The 17314-nt window shown below is 39.6% G+C and overlaps 1 protein-coding gene across 7 annotated transcripts in view; it reads left to right on the top strand.

Moving 5' to 3' along the window:
- Positions 1-17314, top strand: part of nrxn2b (neurexin 2b) — an 825611-nt gene that overhangs the window by 329437 nt on the left and 478860 nt on the right. For 6 of the 7 annotated variants that reach the window (XM_015016195.1, XM_015016655.1, XM_015016584.1 and 3 more), the window contains 3 exons: positions 467-850; positions 4320-4523; positions 8602-8628. In XM_015016195.1, coding sequence (XP_014871681.1) covers positions 467-850; positions 4320-4523; positions 8602-8628 — 615 coding nt within the window. The remainder of the gene's footprint in view (positions 1-466; positions 851-4319; positions 4524-8601; positions 8629-17314) is intronic. The other variant, XM_015016354.1, reaches the window with a different exon arrangement.

Raw genomic sequence — 17314 nt, forward strand, 5'->3', positions numbered from 1 at the left:
TGCTGTAATAGGCTTTTAATAGAAAATTAAGATGGAGTCGTTAATCACAGAAGGAGAGGAGGCATTTTGTTTCACCCACTCCCTGCTGCATTCTGCTTCCCTTCTCTTCTATTTAGCCTATTATAGAGACATTAGACACACACATGTGCTCACACACTCTTCTGTCATCTATCCTGTTTCCCTTTTCTTTCTTCTGTCTTAGTTGTGCGACCCTGATTTTTCAGGCCCCTCGCACTCATTCCTCACACTTGATCTTACTTTATTTCTTTTTCTGCCTCTCTGGAAAAAAAGTTAATCATTTTTATGGCTTGTTCTACAGTAAAACACATAAATTAAATTTAGTCTAAAATTACAGAATGGAAAGTAATAAACAGCAAATTATTAATTTCCCTTGTTCTTATACGAGATCTTTTCCTCTCATTACTTAACTCTAACTAGTGTCCTTGTCTGTGTTGGTCTCCTTCAGGGTCTATCTCCGTCAACAGCCGCAGCATGCCCTTCCTGTCCCCAGAGGGCAGTGAGATCCTGGACCTGGACAGTGACATGTACCTGGGCGGACTGCCCGAGTCCAAGTCGGACCTCATCCTGCCGCCGGAGGTCTGGACGGCGCTCCTGAACTACGGCTACGTCGGCTGCGTCCGCGACCTGTTCATCGACGGCAAGAGCCGCGACGTCCGCCGCCTGGCGGAGATCCAGAGCGCTCTGGGCGTCAGCAGCTTCTGCACCCGTGAGCTGCAGAAGCGCTGCAGCAGTGCCCCGTGTGGCAACGGCGGCCTGTGCAAGGAGGGTTGGAACCGGTACATATGTGATTGCACTGGCACGGGATACCTGGGTACCAACTGTGAGATAGGTAAGGATCACATCAACAAAACATACCTGGGCATTTGTAGATATTAAAGGGGCAGTATTATATGTTCACATAATATCATTTTGTAGCATCAATCAAGTAACTCATGTCACCTTCTGCTGTTTAAATATGTCAAATATGACTGAAAACAAATATGACATCACAATTTACTGGCTTGAAATTGGGCCTCTGTCTCTTTAAAAAGGCCCTGCTCTTTACAAAACCTTCAGTACGTCATTGCATCAACATTCCTCTATTAAGCATTTACAAATATTCATCAGAGCACTGGACTGTGAAATGGTTGTTATAATGAGCTCAGCAGATGCAGCGGTTCTCCCAGGTGTTTGCTATTTGCTGCTGGCTAGTCTGAAGGAGCTGAGTAGGCATCTTGGAAACTGCAGGTCCAAGGAGGAGCTTTATGAGTTTTACACCATGTTATAGTGCTATGCCCTCATCGAAATCAAATCTGCAGTGTTGCCTTAATTCATTAATGCATGTTTGACAAATCTATTAATCTCCCATGGCAACCATTCAGCTGTGCAAAAAGCCTGAGTGAAACCTGCGCTGCCTTCAAAGCTTCACAGCTTTCAAGTTTCTGAGCTTTTGTCTCACGGAGCAGCCTTCCACTGCCACTCCCCCACTCAACTCCTTCAGACTAGCCAGCAGCAATTAGCAAACACCTGGTGGAACATCAGCTGAGCTCATTATAGGAGCTACTGCTCAGTGAATCACTGGTAGAAACATTGCTCAAGGGTTAATAGAGGAGTCACGTTGTGATGACTTCCTGAAGTCGGAGTTTCAGAAAGAGTTGAAGCTTCTTAAAGAGACGGAGGCCCAATTTCATGGTGAAGTCTAATTTCTTTTTAGTCATGTTTGATATATACAGCATTTTTTTCTATGAAATGGCACTATGTGGCTGTAAAACACATAATACTGCCCCTTTATGAAAAAGTTTTGAAATTGTCTGTTTTGGAGAGTCAAACAATACACATTTCGACAGCATTTTATGTCATTTTTTTCCCCCTGCTCATTGACATAATTAAGCGGCTGCTGTTATAGTGGGAGTGAAAGCTCCAGAGGGAGTTGTGTCTGAACCGATTGCCGCCCGAGGCTCGGTTGCAGTGGGGTCCGGCGGTTGAGCGGGGGCCAGGCTGAGAGGTTGGCAGCAGTGTGGCAGTGCAGCCGGGCTTATTGCCACCATCTGTGCCTGTCACACAAACCAAGGCGGGTGGGTGGGGGTGATACGCCAGGGGGGCCGCGGGTTGAGCTAGTCAAATAGGACCATACTGCTTCTGAGCAGCTCTGGGAAGATCAGTCTTGTTTTTTTGTTTTTTTCTTCCTTTCTTTCTTTTTTTTTTCCTTTTGCACGTCTGTGGAGGCGAGCAGGCATGGCAGTATCAAGAGTTTGAGGGACAAGGAGGGTAATGAGGGAAACAGAGATTGGATTCAAATCAGGACAGCTGAAGCAGACGATGACATTTCTTCATTTTGAAGGGTGATATGTTCGCAGTTTAGTCCTCAGGTGCTCCAATCGCAGGTGGGCTTTCTCTATCGCTCTTCTGCCATCTAGTGGTGTTCAGTGTTACCGCAGGAGCAAGACAGTTTTCTAACAACCACCCACACACCGACTTTGTGTCAGGGAATTACATTTTGTACACAGACAGACCAAAGCAGACCGACTCAGAAACAACAGAGGACGGTGGTGAGGGTTGCCAGAAGGAATCAGACTTCTTAATGCTGCAAAATGATTATTATTTGTATTGTTTTGAGCTGTATGTTTGCCAGAAGGTGGTTTTGTTCAGCACGCCGTTTTTACCTGAATCTCGGCTCATAACGGGGATTTTTATTCCCATCTCAGAACATGATGTGCTCGTGCTCTACGTGCGAACACCTGATGTGAGTGACTCACATCAGGCTGTGGTGAAACATGTGAATTCGCCGTGCTAGATAAGAGCAGCCCTCGGGGAACTGTCAGTCTCCTAGGCAACTTTCATTATACGTGCATTAATCACAGCTGCATGTCAAATTTAAAGTGTGCCTTCTGGAAATCGAAAACAAGCAGCGCTTGACATTTTGTCCCCTTAGTCTGAGATGCAATCACAAATAAACACTAATCTCTCTGCTCTTATAAGTCAGTATTACACTGTAATTGTAAAGATGGAGAAATGAATGCAGTGTGTGTTTGATCTTATTTCTGCAGGTTTTTTTGGGGCCTTTTTTTTTTTTTAGACCTTGCAGAGCAACACGAGACTATTGAAGCTTATACATCCTTTTGCTAATTTGTTTCTGGAAAACAGATCCATCTCAGTCAGAGTGGATACAGAGGATCTCTGATAATTAGATTTTAAGTCTTACAGCAGCCTCTCAGTTGGATTTAGACCTGATATAAATAAATGTTTGCCTCAGATTGTCTCTCATAATGCTTCACATGAACAGTGGTTTTCTTTTTGCCACAGTAAAGGAAAAACTTATTGAGTGTACTACTTTTTTTTTTTTCTACGATTTGTATGGCATCACATTTGTGCCAAAAACCTGTGGAGCGTATTAAGCTACAACGACAATGCGGTTTATTAAATGAGAGAGCATGCATCGCTGATCGCTGGCGTATTCCCAGGCGCACGAATGCAGCACACCGAGAAGTAAGTAACAATAAAGAGTTCTAGTACACTAGCAGAAAGTAAATTTAGCTATACCCTGGCTACAAGTCTCTGGATAATTCTTTAAAGGTGTCACCAGCTACCTACTAAAATAAATGCTAAAATAGCAAACTTCTTTTTGTTACCTTCATATTTTTCTTTTTCATCCTCCTCTTCTATGTTTTAAATCCACATCATTCTCTCCTTCTTCTACAGTTAAGACCAAATCTAATGGCGGAGGTAAAAAAAAAAAATCTGTCCAATCGGATGATTCAGGACTAAAGTTAAACTTTACTAATTTATTAATTTATTAGTTCACTGGTCTACCAGTGCTGGTACTCTAGTTCAGTAGTTCTAGTCTACGAGTACTACTGCTTGCCGTGCTGCATTCATGGGCCTCTTTTAATAAATGCAATGTTGTGATTTCCTAATACGCTCCACAGGTTTTTGGCACAAATGTGACGCCATAGTTTTCTACCTCCCTAACTGTGACTCTGCAGTTTTTCTCAAGCTGTCAGCAGCCATTTGGTTTCTTGTCAGATCACTGCCAAGCTAACGTAATGACTGAAAGTACTTGTTTGCATTGGTGATGGTGGCAGTTCACCAGTTACAGGAGTTCCTTCTGTAAATGGTGAGCTGCTGGTTTGAGCCCAGCTCCGTTCGTGTCTGTTGTTGTGGACAAGAAACTTCATCCACCACGCCTGCTGATGGATGAATTCACTTAGTTTACGTGGTTGTTGACGTTAGGGTATCATCTCCACTTGGGTTACATTTACAAATCAGCATATCCTCTTTATGTCTCATCCTCTTCCACCCTGTGTCTCCCTCCTGTGCAGAGGCAACCGTTCTGAGTTACGACGGCAGCATGTACCTGAAGATCATCATGCCCATCACCATGCACACGGAGGCCGAGGACGTGGCGCTGCGCTTCATGTCGCAGCGGGCGTACGGCCTGCTCATGGCCACCACCTCCAAAGAGTCGGCGGACACCCTGCGGCTGGAGCTGGACGGAGGCCGGGTCAAACTCACTGTCAACCTCGGTAGGCCATTTTCATTTGTCGTCTTCCATTTTCTTCTCCTCCCCCCCCCCCCCCCCCCCCCATCATTTTCCTTTTCGTACTGACTATTCTTGTTAAATGATGGAGAAAAGTTTCTAAATTTGACAGTGCAAAAAAATTGAATAGTTCATTACCTAAAATAGACACACCTGTCTACTGGTGAGCCTGTTTGTTTTTGTAACCAAACAAAACAAAAAGTCCAAACTTAACTGCATAAGTTTGGACTTAACTTATGCAGTTAAGTCCAAACCGCTGGCAGGTGTATGGGTTCACTTAAAATTGTAATTTTCCTCTCATATTTATTCTGACTGGAAGTTTTTCCATGCTTTGGGGTTGGACAGTCCGAATAAAATCGGATCAAACATGAAATAATCAACTAATGTAGTAATTATTTAAGTGTTAACTGGAGCAGACAGAGTAAAAAAAAAGCCAATGGCAACATATTCAAAGAAAGTGAAAGATTAGGGTGATGACATGGAGGTCATTCAAACACTTGGAGCTCATCATCAATGATAGTCAAAATAGATATAAGAAGGTTCTGATGTTTATGAAGTTTAAACAAATGTTTTTGGTCAAATGACAATACGTGACTTTAAATCTATATCTGACAGGTGTTTTACGTAATTTGGGGCTTAACTGTGTATTCAAAATGAATGACCGGAGTGCTCACAGGCAACTTAACAACACGGAGGAAAAAAATCTAGAAACTTTTCCTCCACAGATTGCAGTTTTGTTTAAAAAAAAAGACAAAGAGAAAAATCCTGCATATTAAAGCATCCCTTGCATTCGGTCCCCAAGGTGAGCCACCCTCCTGTAATTCCTCTTCATATTCTTCAATCCCTCTCCATCCAGTGTTTTTTTTTTCTCTCCTCCATGAGGTTCTCAATCTCCTAACCTTGTCAAAAAGATCCATCTCTAATAATATCCATGGCCTGGCCCTGGGTCTCAACCCTTCAGCCTGTCTCTAAAAGGCCTCAGGGTGACTTGCACCCATCTCTCTCTCTCTCTCTCTCTCTCTCTCTCTCTCTCTCTCTCTCTCTCTCTCCATATTTTATGGAGTTAGCTGGGAGGAAGGTCAGTTCCACTTCTTCTCACTTGAAATTTAGTTCATGAATTCTGTCATTACCGACCAGCTTAAAGTGGAGAAATTTATAAAATAAGCTAAAATGTATCTTTCTTTCTTTTTTCTTTTTTTTTTCTTTTTTTCCAAGAGAAGGTCAGTGAAATCCTACAAAGAGAACATTTTGGAAGTTGTATTGTTTCGGATTAGAGGCGGACTACTGGAAGCCAGACTTGTTTTATTTCTGTTTTATGGAGCTAAATTAATCACTCCAGCCTGTGATGGAGCTGCCACGAAACGGCACCGCTGCTCTCATTAGATTTCAGGGTTTTTAAATGTTTCTAGGAAAAGAAGAAAATTTCCATTTAACTTAATGTATTACAGGAGCACAGCCTACAAAGTTAATATTTTTAGAATCCAGTAACTTGTGTGAGTGCATGTCTGTTAATGCAATGGTTTTCGGCTCCTGGGCCAAATCAAAAATACAATTTTTCCAATAAACCTGGTTAATGCTCAGATATCCAAGACTTTCTTCTGCCTTGAACGGAGAATTACAATTTTGATTCTGTGATATTTGGATATTTCTGCTGTATTACAATTTATTTGATAATTCACACTTAAATATACCAATAGCTTCACAAGTTGGTCAAACATGGAAAAACAACTTTAATGTATTTAATCAGTGCAATTAAGATTATAACAACCAATGTAGAGAACGTGCAATTAGGAATTGTAGATAATAATAATAATAATAATACTTTATTGATCCCCTAAAGGCTGTGGAAATTTACTTTGTTCCAGCATAAGATAAATAATAAAGCATGATGTTGTGCAGAGAAAGCATAGAATTAGACTGAATAGATTTGCCCTAATAGATCGTAAACATGTCGTTCACTTACAAATCTTGTATGTTTTGTGAATCTTTTTGGGACTAATTTAGCTCCATAATGTTTCATTAGAGTGAATATTTACATGGGTAAGACGGGCCTGACCTGCTACCTTTTCATACACTAAGTCAGTATTTGACGAGCATGACAGAGGTGCATCAGGTGGTAACGCTAAAGTCATCCAATGAGACGGCAGTAAAAGAAAAAAAAAATTTAAAAAATCCCTCACTCTCTGAACTTTATCATTCTCAGGCCCACTTCCTCCACCTCCTCCTCCACCTTCTCTCTCTCTATCTCTTCGTCACTCATGAACATCCCATCTAGCCAGAACTCAGACGATGGAACTTTTCATCCCTTCAACGGCCTGTATGTCTGCGGCCCTCGGATCAAACAGCCAGAGAGACCAGCCCACAGCTGGAGCAGCTGCAGCCATGCTGCCACCTACAGACTCCAGCCAGGCCGCGACGCACCGGGCTTCATTTTACTACCGACTCTGTTAGACACAGCCCAGGAAATAGTCATTGCTCTTCACTTTTTTCCACATTTTTATGTTACAGCATTGTTCCAAATTGTTTCAAATTGATTTATTTTCTTGAAAAATTAGCTGCGTACCAACTGAGCATTTCATTGCACAATTTGACATTCAGAAAATAAATTTGCTCAATGGTAATGACATTTTTGGTGGGGTTATTTTTGGTCGTATCGAAATTGGTTTATTTTGGGAAAATGTAACGGAAACACTTTTTTCACATCACGCGAGTCACATCATCGACAACCGGAGGCTGCCACTGGCGAAAACCACGAAGAAGAAGACGACAGGAAGTAGTTGGAGGATCATTTAATGGCTTTTCGTGTGAACAAACATACTCATGTGTGATTTTTAATTGTGATTCTTATTTAATGAAAGCACCAAAATTACCAAATTGTGTGTTTTTGACACTAACGGCACCACTGACAAAGTTCTGCACAAATTTGTAATGGAAACGCAGCTAATTTGGAAAAATCAAGGAGTTTTTTTTTTTTTTTTTTTTTTGCTAATTTATTAAAAATAGAAAAGTTTCTTTTAGTGCAGAGAGATTAACTATATTTTAAAATGTTGAAAACTTTCAAAAACACCCAAGTCCTCGTTTGTCCCGACGGAACCCGGGACAACGAACTTACAACGAAGCTGTGCTGCATCTCTGCCACACGTCTCCGCGGTGACGCTGGTCTCTGGCTGTTTGTGTCCACTATTCTGTAGCGGTTGACAGCTCTAGACCACAACCGAGCCACAATGCCATTTGCACACGTGCTTCATGTTTCAGGACAAGAAACTTAAGCTGAACTGAAAGATGAATTCAAAGGGTGTAATGAATCGACGCATAAGTGGTTTTTAATTCCCTTTACTTAGTAACCTCCAGCTTAAGGGATTTTGTGGGTCAGTTTAAACTAAGCAAACAGAATCATTTGCTTGATAAAGTAAGAGTAAGATGATGAATTGCAACAGTTTTTCCCATATTTTTGTGCGCGTGTGCAGCAGGCATGCAGTGGCTGGGCTGTGCAGATCACCCTTTCTGTCTTTTACACTGTTGGGGTTTTTTCTCATGAATCAAAGTGCTGCAGAAGGTAAACGGAGCTTTAAGGAACAGGAAACGGGGCTGAAGTTAAAGTTCAAAAAGGCGAAGAAAGAAGAAAACATTTGCATTTAGCAGTTCAGTAATGTGTTCTTTTAAAAATGCCGTGATTTCAAAGTGAGGATTAACATATCGCACTGCAAAATTCTCTCTTTAATCTCACTCTGTAGTTGTTATTTGGTCACATTCTACCTCCTAAAATGAAAACTATTTCAAAGAAACCATAGTAAAACCTCTGGGTGTAAGTCTTGCCTTCTTCTGTGCTTTCATTGGATGGAATAAAAGATGGATGTTGGGCGTTTTAGCGAGAGGGTGATCCTGACTAAGAGCCTGTCCCCGGATGGTGGCCTCAGAACAATGCTTGGTTGTCTGCAGAATGTACCTTGAAGGATGTAAAATGTCTTTTTTTTCTTTCTCTTTTCTTCTTTCTTTATTTTCTCTCTCTTTCCTCTGTTTCTATTTTTTTTCTACTCTCACCATTTCGTTCTCTCTCCCGCCAGATTGTATCAGGATAGACTGTAGCCTCAGTAAGTGGTTCTATCCATTTTTCTGACTAAAATGTGTACATATCTGTGTCTCCCTCCTGAGTTGTGCGTCGGCGCTCTCTTCGCTCTTGTATCACCGTGATTTACAACCGTTTCACATTCCTTGTGTTTCATTTTTCTGTTGTCTTTAATTTCCATTAACTTCTTTTTTGTCCACCTGTTTTTTTTGTTTTAAAATACTTTTTCTTTTTCTTTGTTCTGTCATTTACTTTAAAAATGTCTGAACGTTTACTCTTTCTGTCACAGCTTTAACAAATGTCTCGCAAATATAATCATCAGACCTTTTTCATCCTGTAACATCCCACTTGCAACACCTTGAAATAATCTTTTCCTCTTTCTTATTATGAGTATATATTTTAATTTTTCTGTCAGCTCTATTTATAATAAGAAAAAAAATAAGTCCAAGAAAAAGCCAGCTTGACTTTACGTCGCTCCTTTTCCGCCGTTTCGGGCCACTTGAATGTGGGCCCCACATGTCTGCGCCCACAGGTGCTGCTTGTTTTCTGTGCGGGACAAATTGTAGCTTTGGCCCCGAGAAAGCTAATTGCGTCTCCACGGAGACGCGGCGTCGCCTGCCGTGTTGCTTGTTTTTTGGAGGGAGCTAATGTTTTTCTACCTCATGCAGACACAATGATAGCAAACTGTTATTTCTGTCATGGCCCCTGACAATTGAACAACTAGCCTGCAGGTAAGTGGTGCCCAGGTATGGTGATGAAAATAGAGAAAACCTCATGTTTGCAGCTCTGTGTGTGTGTGTGTGTGTGTGTGTGTGTGTGTGTGTGTGTGTGTGTGTGCTTGTTGATTTAATGAGCTCTTTGGAAACTGAGAAATGTGTGGGGAGGGGGGTTAACATGATGAGTTTAAGAGCATCTGAGGAGGCAGCAATTAGTGAAGTTCTTCTCCATGATTGGCAAGTTTTTCACCTACATTTTGTGTTTATTTTAAAGTTGTCTTATTACAGTGAGCTTTCAATTTACACAATCAACTATCAACACAGTGTTTTATCAATACATTTGTTTTGTTTTTATACCAAATGCTAGTCTTTTATCGTTGTATTTGGTATTAGCTACTTTTACACTGTTGGTATTTTTTGGATGTTGACTGGGATGACGCTCAACGTTTAGAAGAGACAATACAGCCAAGCCACACTGAGTCTGCTGTAGCTGTCATGCAGGGCTGCTAGATGGCGCTGTGATGCCAGCAATTCATTAAATTAGCATGCATTTGATCCTTAGATTAACCACTTTAGTAATCATAGCATCCAGCTACCCCGTTTCGGTCACTCATGCTAACATTCCTTATCAGGAATTGTGTTAAGCTGAACAGGGTGAGTAGAAAAAAAGCACAACACAATGATATCCACCATTGTTTTTTTTTTTTTTAAGAGAAGAGCAGCTCACCTGTTAGCTGTGAGCTTAGTGTGTTCATGTTGAGATGTCGAGATGGGGCAAGTCAGGCGTGCGTTCGTTTGGAGGGGCGAGTTTTGTCAGGCAAAATAATAAAAACGTGGGACACTGGTAATGTAGGCTTAAAAATCAGGAAGCGCCAGCTTGTGCCACACTATATACTCTGTAAAAAGATAAAATAAATGAAACAAAAATATTTCAGAAAGGAAACTTTTTAATCGTCTCTAGCACCACCTAGTGTCTTTTTTTTTTTTTTTTTTTTTTTTTTTTTAGATAAACCTTGTTAAAAGTATGCATTTTTTCTACTGTCATTTTATCTTTGATGATTGTATTTTTTATACATTGAAATAGGCCAGCTTTGCTTGCTATTTTGCAGCCCGGTTCAAATAATTTCAGATCAATTCAGTTTTATTTGGATTAAATTAAGTAAAACTGAATTGATCTTTCTTTAAAGACAAACGGATCCTATGTTGATCTTGCATTAATTAAAATCTGAATTCAGTTCCAGTTAATCCAGTTCATTCTGGTATCTCTGGTCTTAATTGTTGCATTTATTGAATTAAGTCTCTATATTACCCTTTCACAAATGCCAATATCAAGACACTTTACAAAATAAAAAAATGGCTTATTTACAGAAATATATTGTTCAAGTTAACCCAATCATACATTATATGAAAAGTAATTTACAGGTATTGCAATTTAATATATATATATATATATATATATATATATATATATATATATATATATATATATATATATATATATAATATACACACACACACACACAGCACAAGATTGTCTGGTTGTGAAGAATTTTTCTTTTGTACTTGTATTAAATTTCCCTTGGAAAAGATACTTACTACAGATGTTTCTATAATTTGTTGTCTTTTGCATTTTCTGCAATAGTGCAAATTTGTTATATTAATAAAAAGAAAACAGGGCACAGAAAGGTTGTGACAAAGTCTTTTTATGAACCTAGTATCTCCACACAGCACCACCAGAAAGAGCTGAAAAGATTTCAGTACTCTGGATTAACCACTAGATGTCAGTCAAGCACTTGGCAATTTTTATTTATAGAGCTGTGAAAGCGTTTGTCCCTGAATAGATTTCTTTTATTTTAGATTTTTTTTTTGTTGTCATACTTTAATATTTAATATTTTAAAACTAATTGTAAGACTGCAGAAAATTAACCAGAGTAAATAGAAAAAAAATGTTTTCAAACATTAAGAGAAAAAAAACAACTTCCTGGCCATCTGGGACAAAATCATTTCTTAAATTATGAATTAACTGATATCAGTTTCACCAACTATGTTATAAAGAACATAACTATAACTTCTCTTTTGCTAGAAAGAAAAATCCAAAAAAATATTGACACCTGCGTAGTTGCAACGTGACATTTTCAAGTCAAGCAGAAAGAGTTGAGCTTTACACATGTTGATGTTAAAAGGCTTTTTAGCTGCAGTTGCATCATTTGCTACAAATGATAAAGGATCACCAAAGGAATGCTATTAAATTTTAGGCACAAATACATTTTCCTATTTAAAAATAAAACAGAGTTGAATTATTTAATTATATTTTTAAGGCATTTCTAATATTTTATAAAATATTCTTAAGTGGTTAAATGAATAAATGTGCCGATATTTAAAACCCAATTAATCACTTAATTGCTGGAACAATCAATTACCAGAGTAATCATCAGCTGCAGCACGGATCTTTATAGTTGCTGGCCAGACAATTGTGGCAGGAATAAGATTGTAGAAATATTCCAAAAATGTGAGTGTGTGTGAGTGTGTGTAATTGAAATGATAAAGGAAGTGAGGCTGTGTTTCTGATTGTGGCAAAGATAAATGGGGTGAAAAGACAGAGGGCACAAAACAGGCCAGAAAATTTACATAATCCAATCTGATTTATATTCATTTCAGAGTCTTGCAGTTACTAAAGCTTCATATTTCTGTATGCAAATCAAACCGTCGGCTTATCCAAGATTATAAACAGTCAATGTACAGCCAGTGTACTTTTCATGAGTCACACTTTATTGCAAATCTGCAATAAAATTCTCCTTTGCAACGGTCACCACTGATAAAAGGGTAGTACGTCAACTTTAGCCTTTCTTGACCTCCTGCATCTCGAGGCTTTAGAGGTTTTTTTTTTTTCTTTTTTGCGTTTGATGCATCAACCATGTTTCCTTCTTGCCTTTGTGCATTGCGACCCGTCTCCCCCTCAGTTAATGTATCATGATGTTGTAGGGAGCAGAGCCGTGGCCCTCAGCTGCAGTCGGGTCAGGGTATCTGGCTGATGATATCTGTTTGGAAGGTGGCCTTTTAGCCGCCAGCAGCACCTTCTCTTAGCACACGACGAGATGAGATTTGGCATGACATATGGACAGTGTGTGGGGATGCAAGCTCGCCGTCTGCTAATGTCATACCCTTTGGCCTGTCTGCCTGCAGTACTCACTTCAAAACAGACGGAACCTCACAGATATGTTGTTTGTATAAAGGAAGTTAAAAAAATAGACTTGAAAGCCTCTTTTAGAGAAATTCAGTGGATCTTTTGGTGTTTTCTCCCAACTCGATCCTCACCAACACTGATTGTGACGTTGCAGACACCTGTTTTCAGTAGTTACGTCCCTGTACTGTAGGTTTATGTCATTCCAGCCCCGATTCAGATGTGCTATTAATTGGTAAAAACTCAAACACATCATATCTTCCAGACTATAAAATACTCCAGCGTATGAGTTGCATTTATTTTGAATTTGTCAAACGTGAGAGGGACTTGGTTCATGTTGATGAAAGCTTCTGGCGACTCGTGTGTTCAGTTGCCTTCTTTTTAAGCAAACACACAGAACCTGTTGGCTTTGGAGTGGAAGTCCAGTGGGTTTTGGTCAGAAACAGCTCGGCTCCACCGGGGTTCTGACTATCTTTGCCGGTTCTTGTATCCTGTGTTGCACCGTGAGTGAGATGGAAGTGTGTTACATTGACGTGCCTCTTGTATGTAGTTAAGGCCAATATTCATTCTGACGCAACTGTCAGTTTGTACTGGTTGAGAACAATAGTTTAAGCTCTGTTCAAAATACATGTTTCTGAGCAGAATTCAGTGTGACATTTAATAAAATGTATTATCCGATATGTTGAATGAAAGAACTAAAAATTCTCCTACATTAAGGTAGTTCCTTTAGCTTGATGATGCGAGTGAACATAATACAAAATGTCTGCCTTTTCAACTAGGTGAGTACATTTTTCTTGCATAATGTGAAATCATTATTTTGTTATATTACACTATTAAGCTATAACAACTCGCAATTGGAGATTAATGAGCCATCAGATCTAAAAAAAAACAAAAACAAAGTTTAGACACCTTGTCTCTTGTTAAATCAGCTTGATGAACTTTGATTTCTGAGTTAAAACCAAAACAGTTTTCTAATTGACTTCTTTCCTTGGATGTTCAAGGCAGCAGGTGAACCTTCATTTTCAAGTTAAACCACCTTCAAATGTTTTACAGCGTAATGGAACCACATAAACTGGGGATGTCCCAGTTTATGGGACATCCCCAGTCCCATAAACTTTTTATCCCTGATATCGATCTCATAATGGTAATTGATCAAAAGATATCTACGTAAGAAAGTTCAGTATACTGCATCAATTCATTGACCTTGCAGCAATCTCTTCCTTTTTGTTGAAGAAGTGATATACTTTTGCCTCCCCACACTCCAGTCTGCTCCATAGTGTATTTATAGATTTTTGAGTTTTCCTCCTTAACCTTGTAAAACTCAGTGTTGTCAACATTTCTATTTCAAACAAAAGTGTAAAAATCTTGACTTTTCTTCTGGGGTTTTAAAACATCTTAATAGTTGTAGTTATAGCTATAGTAGTTTATAGTTGGAGATAGAATCATATGTTCATTATTGAATAAGACATTTCTATAAGTTCTCCTCACAGGGTGACACACTACCACTACTTGAAAAACATCAGCTAGGCAACATCTCTGTGAAGATCTGTGATTCACTAGACCTAATAATTCAGCTCAAATTGAAATAAAATATATTTTGATCTCTTTTTTTTAGTGTGATCGTCACAATGTCTTAGAACCTTAACATCACAATCATAAAAAGTGGTTTTGGCCACTGACACTATAGCTATGTTCACACAGCAGGTCTATTCCGATTTTTTTTTTCTTTCTTTTTTTTTTCTGAAATCTGATTATTGTTTTTGGGCAATCGTTTGTGCTACTAGCCAAGTGTAACTGCAATCAGACTTCCAAAGAACTGTTAATAAGAAAAGAACAGCAGTGAAAATGTTTAATGTAATTTAACCATTAGGGGGTACTATGTCTAAGTTCTTTAAATGTCCTGTGAGTAAATATATATATAGCCCATTTATCTACAACAATCAGAAGTTTCAATATCTAGCAGTTATTTTTGCAATTTACCGTCTATTAAAAGAGAGCCCCTCAGATTAATTTCACTCTCTGCTACAATGGGAGTAAAATTACCGTAATAACCCGATATTGGCTGGAAAGCGCAACGTCTCCCCCTTCAGAAACCGTTGGAATTTTGTCAGATGGTGTAAAGTGTCACGTAATTATGGTACTACTACAAATTGGGCTGTGTTGTCGCCAACACATTCGGCCTAAACGGGTTAAAATGATTTATTAAGATCCAATCAGGTTAATAGAACCATAGCGGTTTTTGTTCCAGTTTTGCTTCTCGTACCTAACAGCAGAATTATTTCTTCTCAGAATATTGCAAACATACAGAATTGACCATGATCAGCTCTTCATTTCAACTGCAGAGAGCACAGGGGATTTGTTGTATGCGCCCGTCTTAGAAGCATCACTTCAGACCGTAATCAGTCTGCCTCTTTTCGGTCTTTTTGTGGCACTGGCGACAGTTCAGATGCGGACTCATTACAGGAACTCTAATGAGAGAACCGGCAGCAGCCTGGAACTGTCGACACTCATGCTGCCTTACAGGACTGATGACTGTCCCATGGGATTACACCCTTATGCCACAACAGGCTGTAAAATGCTGTGTAAGTCATGAATCAGCATCCCCCCCAATATCCTTCTCTAGAGATTGAAGCAGAGTTGAGAGAAAAAACATGGGGCTGGTGGATGAGAGAAACGGATGAGACTGCAGAAAGGGACCAAGGGCGTTGTCTGTCTCTTGAACCACCAGCAAAGATTCCTTTCCTGTTTTTTCAAAACAATCACTAGTCCTCTCAGTCAGTCCACGACTGGAATGTGTATTCCTGTGGTGGACATCTGCAATTCGAGAGGCTATCGACTGCATTTATCTTGTCATGTCAAAGCACCACAGCCAACCCCCCTACCACACAGTCCAGCAAGTTCACTGGGAAAGAAAGATTGGGTGGCCCCTGATAGCTACCAGAATACAAATGTGTGTGCAAGCAGGCATCAAATATACATTTTCCTTTAGCACAGGAGACGTAGGCACACTCGAGAACACACAACAGCAAACTGCCTTATCTCTGTAATTGGCACAGGGGGTCAGAGCGGCAGGCGTAGATAATCATGGCCGGGGGCCGTAGTCTGCTTGCCTCTTCCCGCACTGCTTCTTATTTTTCTTCCCTCTCACCATAAGCACACAGAACCCCGCATGGTTTCGCGCACGCTTAAACACGGGTGCGTTTAGCCACCCGCTATCCCTATCCTTATTTGCTATGCAGTCCCATACATGAGATGTTTCATGTGGAGGGCGAGTGGCTGTTCGGTTGTTCTCAGGAAGCAACGACACCCTCAGCTGACTGACAAATCCCTCCCATCACCTCCAGCCTACTATAGGCTCTCTGTGGTGAAACACCTACAGTAAAGAAAGAAACGAAGGGAGAACAGACAAACTTCTTGTGTCTTATCTTTGAATAGGTGAAAGAGGAATAGCAGTGTATGTAAAAGTAAAAGACAGATGTATAAAGTGATGTTTGTAGGGATTTATTTGCAGGGATACTCCTGCTAAATGTCATCATCTGAACAGATGTGATGTGCCATGGCAAAACCAGGAACAAGTTTCCAGAGCAGAAATGGAGAAAAAAAATTGATTTCTGAGAAAATGTATTTATATTTTTGATAAAAAAAATACTAGTCATGTCATGAAGAGACCAGTCCATGTTTTAAATGGCAGTTTTGGACGTTTTAAAGTAGTAAACTCTTTTTTACAGAGTAATTCTGACTGGCAGGCATTTGAGCTGCTGATTAGCATACCGGCTTTGGCCATCCACACACTTTTCTTATTGGTTTCAGCCAAATAGAAGCATGTTTGAATGAAACACATGGCTTCTTAACATCGCCAGCACAACATTTGATGAAGACAAAATGAAATGGAAAAGATCCACAACTTTCAGTGTAATTGCTGTGAGAGAAAAAATAATTTTTACAGAGCTAAATCATTTTTATAAAATGTATTCAAGACTTGCTATGTATTGTGATTAGATGGATCTTGTGGTCCATCGCATGCTAATGGTCTGCTTGGCTGCACCCTGTCCTGGGAACCTGCAGATATGCTCCCATCTGGCCCTGCTCTTTTGTGCTGCGGCTGTGCTTGAAGTGCTATGAGGAAGACCATGTGAGTTTTGCATGAGCAGTGAAGCGCACCGTATTGACTAACTGCATCTAGTAGCTGTAAAACCTAAAATAAAATAACCATTTACATCAGACCTTCTTCAGGCTGAACGAAAACATTGTCTAACATGTTGTATTTAGTCATGGTTTAGTTCCAGTTAAGTTCAGGGCTCATGGATGACTCCATGACAAAGGCTCAACAAAACAGAACCCCACGGACAAAAACTGAAAACTTCAAGAGATTTATATTTCTACGCTTCCCATTCATACCTGTTGACAGTCAGTTCTGGGGTTTGGGTTGCTGCATAGTAATGTATTAAAGCAGACAAGGCACCAATTCATGTATGCGTCCTACCATTAGTTGTAAGCACGGTGGGTAGCAAGATACCTGAACTCCCCTGACAGACACTAACTCAGACCCAGACTCTTATCCGCCTTGATTTTTTTTTTTTTTTGGCTAAGCCAAAACCGCACACTCTATACAGATGCTTTTTTTTAACGTATCATAGATTATTTTTGAAAACCTTTGCATTAAGAAAGTATCTAATTGTTTTTTTTTTGTTTTGTTTTGTTTTTTTTTTTTTGTTAGCTTTAGGTATTGGTCTGTGAAGTTCAAGCAAAAAAAAAAAAAAAAAAAAAAAAAAAAAAAACCCCCTAAAAAAAAAATTTTTTTTTTTTATAAAAAA

This window comes from Poecilia latipinna, unplaced genomic scaffold (assembly GCF_001443285.1).
Source record: "Poecilia latipinna isolate Pla-1442-1.1 unplaced genomic scaffold, P_latipinna-1.0 Scaffold6, whole genome shotgun sequence".
Classification (NCBI taxonomy): domain Eukaryota; kingdom Metazoa; phylum Chordata; class Actinopteri; order Cyprinodontiformes; family Poeciliidae; genus Poecilia; species Poecilia latipinna.